Below are 10,695 nucleotides of genomic sequence, written 5' to 3' on the forward strand. Positions count from 1 at the left end.
CTCCTTCTGTAGCAGAAGGATCCGCTAAATCTGCGGTCGACTAAAGAAAAGAAAAGTAGCAGCTAGCTATTACAAACTTCGTAGTTATCGCGACTAACAGTAGCTAGCTGGTAGATAAGCTGAATTCTCAGGCTATGCCCAACGCACTACAGCTCACATACACGCATGGAATATACTCGGTCAAACCACATGAACATCATCAGGCTACTGAACCATGGATAAGCACCGAGCGTAGCATTCCCCCCAAAACCAAGACAAACTTCTCGGCTGCTTCCGCTCCCGCCGGTCAGGACGAGGTGGTTGGTTTCAGATTTACAGTAGACTTTGCCCTCGTCGGGTCCGCCCAACGTCAAAGTTTGGCAGCGGCGGTCGGTCGCCAGACAGAGGCGGCAGGTGCCGTCAACCGTGTCGATATTTCGAGCACCCCCTGTATAGGGTAAGAAAAGTAGCGTCGACGAAGGTGAAGTGGGTCGGGTGCATGCCGTGTCAGCACCGCATTGCACGTCCTGCTGGAATTCGGTGGTTTTGCGCCGGCCAGTGAAGTTAACAGTAATGGAATGAATCGTTGGTGCATGTGCGAGGTTATACTGGTTGTTTTTTTCCACAAATCATGATAGCCTGGAGGTTTCTGCTTGTAATCCGTCAAATAGCATATGCTGCTCCATCTGTTTGATTGTATTCTTTTACGGGCTGTTTGATTGATATTGGTTGACTTGATATGCATGATTAAACATTTGAAACCTTAACTAATTGTCATATGTTTAAATGGAACTGGTTGACCTCTCATTTTAATAACGTGTAACTGGAGAATGTTGTGGTCACCCGCAAAAAGAAAGAGAGGATGTTGTGGTCTTCTCACAAATAATGAACGAAATTGTAGCCTTCAAATGTTTTTGTCAGATTAAAATAAATTTGTGAATCAATCTGTGATTGGATGGTTAGAAAGACAACACTATCCCTTATCCATCAAAGTATAAATCTCGGACTTAACATTGATACTCACATTTTTAGCTGTGTTAGCAATAACCCCCGTTGGGGTTATTGGAAATCGATGGGATCAATCTTCTCAAGTTACAAGGACTAATGCGTAAAATTTAAAAAATCAAATGGAAACTACAAAAAAAACCATGTGATAAACTGACCCACAACTTACATGTACGTTCGCAATTGAAGATAGAATAATCATAGAGATAGGATATATATGTGTTCATATGGACGAGTATGTGTGCGTATGTGTATGTATCGTATCTTAGAAAAATGAATTATACATGAGACAATTGTCAAACCATATCCCATTAGCAGGCTATATATATTCATAGAGCAATTAAGTTACAGCTCGGATATGCATGCTCCCCACTCCGACGAAATAAGAAGAATGCGACTATAAACCCTTACAAAACCAGTTGACCTTTGAGTACTATATAGTGCTCAATAACCAAAGAAAGAAAGCCACAAGAGTCAACCACCGAAAGCCGTCCTAGCCGAATCCAGGAAGCATTTCAACGGAAGCAAGTGCAAGGTAAATCCCCAAACGAAAAACAATGGCCGCCGCAGCTTACGACATTGCCGACCAATATCACAAACTAAATTAACGTCGCTTGCTAGGGAAAAACTAGCCTTCTCCCACCGAATTACCTACGCAAGCGAAGGAGAAACGGATGAAGTTTTCCCACTAAACTAAGCGATAATAATCCCTAAGGAGGTGATAATCATCCCAACATCCTTTACGGCGAACCTCGTGCCGCCCCAGGATGGATGGATCATGGATGGACGGATGGATAGAGACGGATGCGTTCCACGAGGTACAACGACGTGCGCTGCCCGAAGGCAAGAGAACACCACGATTCACGACGACTCGGACGGCACAAAACCGCATGGCATCGCGCATCACAGCAGCTGATGACATGACAGACAGCCCACGCTCTCCGGATAAGCTCGGCGCGCCTTTTCTTCCTCCCCTCCGCGCTAATTTAATGGCTTTCTGCGTGCCCCCGCGGTTTGAGAGACTTCAACCTCAAACCACCCCGCGCCCCGGTCCACACGCCACGCGCTGCCTGAGCTGCTCCTCCCTTCCCTGTCTATCGATATCGATAAGACGGGCACGAGCAGTATATAAGCCACCTCACCTTCTAATCCTCGAGGCCACACCCGACCCTAGTGTGACCAGAACACGAGCAGGAAGCAAGCAACCAAGTTTCTGCTTGGAGCAAGGAGCGGTAGAGGTTTCGAACGAGAGATTAGTTAACCCGAGAGTTTGTTGAGCTGGAACCGTGCTGAAAGAAATGGCGACGACCAAGCTGTCCCCGCTCTCGCCCGTGCGGCCGGACGACAAGCGGCGCGCGCCGGCGGCGTCGGTGGTGCTGAAGGTGCAGGACAGCTCGGCGGCTGAGGCGTACGAGCAGTACCTGCGGCTGCCGGAGCTGTCGAGGCTGTGGAAGGGCGCGTGCTGCCCGGGCTGGACCGACGAGGGCCTGGTCAAGCCCGCGCTGCAGGCGCTTGAGATCACCTTCCGCTTCGTGTCCGTCGCGCTCTCCGACCCGCGGGGCTACGCCAGCCGCCGCGAGCTCGCGCGGCGGCTCGAGTCCCTCGCCGCGCGCGAGGTGGAGGTGGTGGCCGCGCTCTGCGAGGGCGACCGGGGCGCACCGCTCGCCGAGCTCAGCGCGTCCGAGGGCGTGCTCCCGCGGGAGCGGAGCGCCTCGGAGGTGTGGCAGCTGCCGGGGAGCGCCGCTGCGGTGGTGTGCCACGTCAGTGAGGCCAGCCTGCTCCCGCGCCTCGCCGCGTGGGACAAGTCCGAGACCCTGGCGGCCAAGATCAAGTACGCCATCGAGAGCCAGATGCAGGGCTGCGCCTTCTCCCTCGGCCTCGGCGAGCCCAACCTCGCCGGCAAGCCGGTGCTGGAGTACGACCGTGTCGTGCAGCCGCACGAGCTGCACGCCCTCAAGCCGAGGGTGGCGCCGGAGCCCAAGACCGGCTACCGCAACAGGGAGAACGAGGCGCTCTTCACCATCCACCAGATTCTTGAATCCTGGCTGTGTGCGGCGTCTCAGCTACTCACCCGCCTGAACAACCGGATCGAAGCCAAGGACTGGGAGGCGGCGGCGAGCGACTGCTGGATCCTGGAGCGGATCTGGAAGCTGCTTGCCGACATCGAGGACCTGCACCTGCTCATGGACCCGGACGATTTCCTGCGGCTCAAGAGCCAGCTCGCGATACGGTCGGCGCCGGACGGCACCGACGCGTCCTTCTGCTTCCGGTCCAGAGCGCTGCTGCACGCCGCCAACGCCACGAGGGACATCAAGAAGCTGGTGCCGTGGGTGATCGGCGTCGAGGCGGACCCCAATGGCGGGCCGAGAGTGCAGGAGGCGGCCATGAGGCTGTACCACGGCCGGAGGCGCGGCGAAGGCGAGGACGCCGGCAAGATCGAGCTGCTGCAGGCTTTCCAGGCCGTGGAGGCGGCCGTGCGGAGGTTCTTCTTCGCGTACCGGCAGGTCGTGGCGGCGGTGTGTGGCACGGCGGAGGCGTCGGGCAACCGGCCGCTGTTCGTGCCGGTGGAGGGGACGGACCCGCTCTCGCAGATGTTCTTGGAGCCGCCCTACTTCCCCAGCCTCGACGCCGCCAAGACGTTCTTGGCCGACTACTGGGTTCAGCACATGGCCGCCGCCTCTGTTCCGTCAGGGCGGAGCTGAAGGTTTCGAACGGCCAAAAACCGCGGCGATCGGTAATTTTGCAGGCTAGAAGTTACCTATGATCCCCAGCCTGCAATCCTATAGTGATTCATCTCAGTAGCGATACATGAGTACAGTAGATAATATACTCCTAGATGCGTGTGTTGTGACTGTGATGCCATCTGTTCTAGTGTTCTAGTATCACAGAGGAAGTATTTAACCGTGAGACATTCAATTAAATCAAGTAGCCTGATGTAATTTCATTTGCGGTTCATTTAATGTAAATACATTTTTCTTAAAAAATGTTACTCCCTCCTACCCGGGTATAACAGTGTATAAGTCATTTTATAAAAATCAAATAATCCTAAAATACTTAAAGCAACTCCAATGGAACGATCCATTTCGTCCGTCGCCGCCGTTCGTTTGGGTCCGTGCAGACAAAAAGTTGGCCCAAGGCGTTGACCTAAACGGACGCGCGTTCGCTTTTAGTCCGTCTGCCGATCCATTTCCGGTCCAATTTTGAGCCCGATTTGCGTCGGCGCGGACACGAAGCGGACGCGAGCCGCGCGCCTACTTCCCTCCTTGGCTCGCAAGTCGAGGGCAAAGCGGCCATTTTTTCCCTTTAATTTTTTCCAAACCCTCCCGCTCGCTCCTGCACCCGCTCTCACCACCATGGACGACGACCTCGAAGCCGTCGCCGCCATCGCCTCCATGGCCTCGTCCGTCGCCGTCGTCGAAGCCAAAGGCAAGGCCCACGCCCCCCCCCCCCCCCGCAAGGCCGTCGTGCCGCCCAAGAAGAGGAAGGAGTTGCTCGCAGCTTCCACATCTACCCGCAAGGCAACCGCTTCTCCGGGGAATGCTCGCGGGAGGTGATCATTGTGACCCCTTCCACGCGCGTGCCAGTGACCATCGACCTCGACGCCGCACCGGTGGCACGCGGATCATCGTCCGGAGGCATGACGAAACGCCAGCGCGAGATGCCAGCCGACATGCTCACCGGCGCCCGCAATGTGTTCGAAGAAATGCCGGCCGCCGTCGACAATGACACAACCAATCGAAGGCGGTGTGCCGGCGGCTGGTGCGTACGATCCCGATGAAACCTAAAGCAAGGACGACAAAGAGCCATTCACGCAAGCCATCAGTGATCCACATGACGCCTTCATGCAAGATCAGGTCGGCCTAGACGGCTTCCCGCTCGACAATGAGTTCCCGGAGGACTACGACCTTGAGGAGGAGGAGGATGACATGGACATCGACGGGGATCCTTTGTTCGAGGAGGAGCTCGCCACCCAAACTACTGCCGAGGCAAAGTCGAAGCGCAAGAGCAAGCGGACGAAGGCATACATGCCGGTCGAGGACAAGCTCCTTTGTGAGTGTTGGAGGGACATTGGGCAAGACCCGAAGGTCGACGCTGAACAAAAGTGGTCAGCGTTATGGACTCGTGTTCATCATGAGTTCGATGAGCGCAAGAAGTTTCCCCCGTACCAAATGCAAACCAAGCGTGGATGGGTGTCACTTTCAAAGCGTTGGAGGATGATTCAACAAGAGTGCAACAAGTTTTGTGCCACCTATGAGAGCATCAAGTTACGCCCCGTGAGTGGCCTCGGCATTCAATACATGGTATGCATGCCCTCTCATTCCCTTTTGGTGCCACGCATTCCTGCCTCAAGCAGTACTTTACTAGAATTGAGTTCAATCAAAACAATAATCAAGCATGATAATGATATTGAAACTAGAATGAAGGAGAGATGCGCGGAACTAGCTAGTACTACTTACTTTGGATTGTATAAATCGCAGCTCCTTTGGCCATTCACCATTAGTGGTGCGGGTGAAATTTTTCCAAACCCTGCACGACAAAGAAAATGATTACTTGATATCAGGAAATGAACGAAACTTGGCGATATGGTGCGATAACGATTGAACTTTCTCCTGGAGCATTTCACTCATCGTTGCCCACTCTGTAGGGTATTTACGTTCGAGTCCAAGGCAATTACTAGTCCCTCCTCAAGCTTAATGATTAGCAGAATAAAATGAAACCTGCGCACACATAAGTCACCAATTACACTTAACCTCGAGTAAGCAAAACAGAATGTGCACAAGACAACTAGTGACACTCACTTGTAGTTGTAAGGAAATAGTATTCCCCTTCTGTCATGTTGTCTTGTTAATGCATTTAGCAAGTTGTTCTGTGTATCCATGGGCATCTTACGTACCGTAAATGCATTTATGGTATTTGGGTTAATGAACCCAATGTCATATATTTGCCTTTTTTGCATTCGAGGATCTTCAATCTGCATAATATAGTGAGGATAATTATACATGCAATGAACGAGCTGAGCTAGAGACTGAATTAAAAATAATAATACTTACACACAATAGGAACTGAGGATCGATTTGTCGATGGCGTCTTGATTGTATAACTGAAATAATTCTTCAAATTCAACGTACAACGAACCGACTCCATCGTCAAGTGCTCACCTTTAAATCCCACATAGATACGATCGCACCCATCCTTGCAAGTTTTCAAGTACTAGTCATGGAGTATTTGCATCGTCGTTGATAGTTTTGTCAACTGCTCAGGTTTGACGAGAGATTTCCCGTGCTCTAATCTTAAGGCTACTACCTCAGCAGTTTCGAATTGTACATCATCATTTAAGAAATCACCAAGAGTGAAACCAGGTTTAGCGGCCACTACCCCCGGATCAATATTAGTGATATCGCCAAACACCCTGAGTGCGGGGATCGATTGTTTTTCCTATTTGCCGAGCTGGGGAATTGTTTTCCCACTACTTGTTGCACCACTTTTAATAGTTCCCGACCGCTTCGCGTCATTAAATATCTTTACAATAGAGCGGTCATGGTGTGATAGAAGCGGAGGCGATGGTGTTCGCTTAAGGGCATCCAGACAACGCTTCGCTTTTATCGGATATGTTTTCTCCTTTGGAGGTTGATGACCCACAAGTATAGGGTATCAATCATAGTCCTTTCGATAAGTAAGAGTGTCGAACCCAACGAGGAGCAGAAGGATCTAACAAGTGGTTTTCAGCAAGGTAAATTCTGCAAGCACTGAAATTGTCGGCAACAAGTGATTGTGTGGTGAGATGATTCGTAGCAAGCAACAAGTAACAAAAGTAGCAACGGTGCAGCAAAGTAGCCCAACCCCTTTTATAGCAAGGGACAAGCCTGGACAAAGTCTTATAGGAGGAAAAACGCTCCCGAGGACACACGGGAATTTCTTTCATGCTAGTTTTCATCATGTTCATATGATTCACGTTCGTTACTTTGATAGTTTGATATGTGGGTGGACCGGCGCTTGGGTACTGCTCTTACTTGGACAAGCATCCCACTTATGATTAACCCCTCTTGCAAGCATCCACAACTACGAAAGAAGAATTAAGACAAAGTCTAACCATAGCATTAAACTAGTGGATCCAAATCAGCCCCTTACGAAGCAACGCATAAACTAGGGTTTAAGCTTCTGTCACTCTAGCAACCCATGATCTACTTACTACTTCCCAATGCCTTCCTCTAGGACCAAATAATGGTGAAGTGTTATGTATTCAACGTTCACATAACACCACTAGAGGAAAAATAACATACAACACATCAAAATACCGAACGAATACCAAATTCACATGACTACTATTGGCATGACTTATCCCATGTCCTCAGGAACCAAAGTAACTACTCACAAAGCATAATCATATTCATGACCAGAGAGGTAATGAGTAGCATCAAGGATCTGAACATAAACTCTTCCACCAAGTAATCCAACTAGCATCAACTACAAAGAGTAATCAACACTGCTAGCAACCTTACAAGTACCAATCGGAGTCGCGAGACGGAGATTGGTTACAAGTGATGAACTAGGGTTTGGAGATGAGATGGTTCTGATGAAGATGTTGATGGTGATGAGCCCCCTCCGATGAGAGGAGTGTTGGTGATGACGATGGCGACGATTTCCCCCTCCGGGAGGGAAGTTTCCCCGACAGGATCATCCTGCCGGAGCTCTAGATTGGTTCTGCTCAAGTTCCGCCTCGTGGCGGTGGCGAATCCACGAAAAAGCTCCTCCTTGATTTTTTTCCTGGACGAAACCCTTCATATAGCAGAAGAGGGGGGCCAGTGGGCCAGCAGGCTGCCCACAAGCCCCCTAGGCGCGACCAGGGGGGTGGTCGCGCCTAGCAGGCTTGTGGCCACCTGCTGGCGCCCCTCTGGCGCTTCTTCGGCCCAGTATTTTTTAGAAATACGGAAAAAATCCTCATTGATTTTTACGGCGTTTGGAGTTGCGTAGAATAGGTATCTCAACCTTGCTCCTTTTTCAGGCCAGAATTCCAGCTGCTGGCATTCTCCCTCTTCATGTAAACCTTGCAAAATAAGAGAGAAAAGGCATAAGTATTGTACCGTGAAGTGGAATAAGAACCCAAGAAGCGATAAATATCAACATGAAAACATGATGTAAAATGGACGTATCACAGGTGCACATTTTGGTGCAAAATGTTGTTTCACTTGGGCAGCCACGATTTCTTTGTTTTCCTCCGGCGTCATGTCGTAGGGTCTCTTGGGAGGAGCCTTCTTGACACTTGGGAGTGTTGTGAATTTCTTTGTTGCTGTACTGCTAGCCGCCGAAGCGGCGACTGCTCTCTTCTGTTGTTGTTGCGGGCGAGTAGTCAGTTGACGTGGCAGAGTAGGATTCTGTTGAGGGGCCTCCTCCGACGGAGTCCACTGATGCGACGGAGGAGATTCTGCTAAGGGCCCTCCTCCGACGGAGTTCGCTCACGCGACGGAGACAGCTCAGGCTGCGGAGTCCGCTGATGTGGCGGAGGAGGATTCTGTTGAGGGGCCTCCTCCGATGGAGTGTGCTGACGCGGGGGAGGAGGATTCTCCTCAGGGCCCTCCTCCGACGGAGTCCGCTCATGCGGCGGAGATAGCCGACGCGCCGAAGACGACCGAGGCAGCGGAAATAGAGCTGGGCTGTTATGAGTATGCCCAGGGGCTTCCTCCGGTGAGTCTGCTGAGGCGGCATCCAATGTGGAATCAGGATGTTTTCCTTTCTCCATAAACATGTAGTCCTTAAAGCATTTTCCAGATGAATCTCCCCTTCACTTGTAGGGTGATCAAGCTCCAACCCTTAAATCCTTTCATTACTTCATCCACCCTCACAACAACAAACCATCTGGAATCGGAGCGAAATGGAAAGTTCCATCATGTCGACAAGGTAAGAAATAACCGACCGCCACCTTCAATGTTAAGTTAGGGCATTTCACAATTAGCTCACAAAGTTCTCTCTCCGTGATACCATCCACGGGGTAGTGAGGAGCCGTGATATCATACTGAACGAGCTTAGTGGAAGCCACGCTGCTTTTCCGCGTAGATGGTGGGGTAGCTTCGTGGGCAGTATCAAATTAAGGATCTTCGTGCTGCTGACAAGCTCGCTGACTCGTATATTCCTCTAGTTTCTTCTCGTGCAGCGATAATATTTCTTCCATCCTCTGTATCGAGTCTACTTCCTCTTTCTTATTTCTCCCTTGGCTTCTATAACGAGTGCTCTCCGGAAACCCATACTTCCACGGAACGGAGCTTGATGTGCCTCGTGTTCGTCGAGGGTGTTCAGGATTCCCTTGGGCCTTTGACAGCTCATCCTTCTCTTTGTCAGGGTGGAACCCCCCTTCCTGTCTTTCCTTGATTGCTTTGATAATCTTTAAGACGGGTGCTTCAAGTTGAGCTTTAGTGAGAACACAGTTCCCTGTTTCTCGGTTCAAATCTCCCCCATGCCCGAAAAACCAAGTCCTTGACCGATCGGGCCAGTGCAATGTCGCTGGTCGGACCCCTTTATCAAGCAGGTCATTCTCAGCTTTGTACCATGTAGTCCAGGCAAAATCATAGCCACGTGACTCTGTAACATGGCGATACTTCTTCTTTGCAGCATTTGCTTATTTACATGTGACCTATGCTTAGCTTTCTCTAATTTCTTGTACGCCACAAATGCGGGCTAGTGATCTTTTATCTTAGCATATTGTCCGATGAATTCTTGAGTCTCGTCTTTCTTGACAAACTCGTTCAATCCTTTTTCCAGTTCTTGAATAGTTCTGCCATCTTCTTGAGAGCGAACACCTTGACTTGTCGCTGTATAAGTGGGTTATTTGGATCCAGCTCTCATGGTAGGTTATTTGGATCCTGCTCTCGTGGTAGGCTGAAATTTGTCATCAGCGAGTTCCAAAGCTCACCTTTCTGTCTATAGTTGACATAAGAAACTTCACTGTCCTTCTTCTTATTCCGTTCTTGGATGCTGATCCGGAAGCTGTCTCTAACAATAACTCTGCACTGATATAGAAATTTGTCTTTGCTCCGCTTGGGACCAACCGGTTGGCCATCTTGAGCGACTTCTTCGATCGTGAACCATTCATCCTGGCCCAATCTTTTCTTCGGGCCTCGTCTCCTTACAAAATTTTGGCTCGCTCCGGAGGGCTAAAAGAAGAAAGAAGCGTTATTATATGCAATACAAAACAATTAATGTATCTAGTCAACACAAGCTCAATTCATATATATATATACCTCGAGAGACTTTGTAACAGTTAAGGCTCCAACACTGGCGGAGCCGTCATCTCCTCCCTCCTCAATTTGATCATCGGAGCCTTCATATCCTCCCTCTTCCATTGGATGACCAGAGACGTCATCTCCTCCCTCCTCCATTCGATCGGTGTCGCTGAGATACGACAAGCACTGAAATTGTCGGCAACAAGTGATTGTGTGGTGAGATGATTTGTAGCGAGCAACAAGTAACAAAAGTAACAACGATGCAGCAAAATGGCCCAATCCCTTTTGTAGCAAGGGACAAGCCTGGACAAAGTCTTATAGGAGGTAAAGCACTCCCGAGGACACATGGGAATTTCTGTCAAGATAGTTTTCATCATGTTCATATGATTCACGTTCGCTACTTTGATAGTTTGATATGTGGGTGGACCGGCGCTTGGGTACTGCCCTTACTTGGACAAGCATCCCACTTATGATTAACCCCTCTCGCAAGCATCCA

At 50.2% G+C, this 10,695-nt stretch overlaps 1 protein-coding gene across 1 annotated transcript; it reads left to right on the forward strand.

Annotated features, from left to right (window-relative positions):
* Window positions 1-2,018: 2,018 nt before the first annotated feature.
* On the forward strand, window positions 2,019-4,047 carry LOC123440515 (nematode resistance protein-like HSPRO1). Its single transcript, XM_045117080.1, has one exon. It carries the CDS (start codon window positions 2,283-2,285, stop codon window positions 3,684-3,686), a length of 1,404 nt encoding a protein of 467 aa, XP_044973015.1. The 5' UTR covers window positions 2,019-2,282; the 3' UTR covers window positions 3,687-4,047.
* The last annotated feature ends 6,648 nt before the right edge of the window (window positions 4,048-10,695 follow it).

Source organism: Hordeum vulgare, chromosome 3H (genome assembly GCF_904849725.1).
Source record: "Hordeum vulgare subsp. vulgare chromosome 3H, MorexV3_pseudomolecules_assembly, whole genome shotgun sequence".
NCBI lineage: Eukaryota > Viridiplantae > Streptophyta > Magnoliopsida > Poales > Poaceae > Hordeum > Hordeum vulgare.

Coding starts and splice junctions, on each gene's coding strand:
- LOC123440515 (XM_045117080.1), top strand. CDS start 2,283: ATGGCGACGACCAAGCTGTCCCCGCTCTCGCCCGTGCGGCCGGACGAC.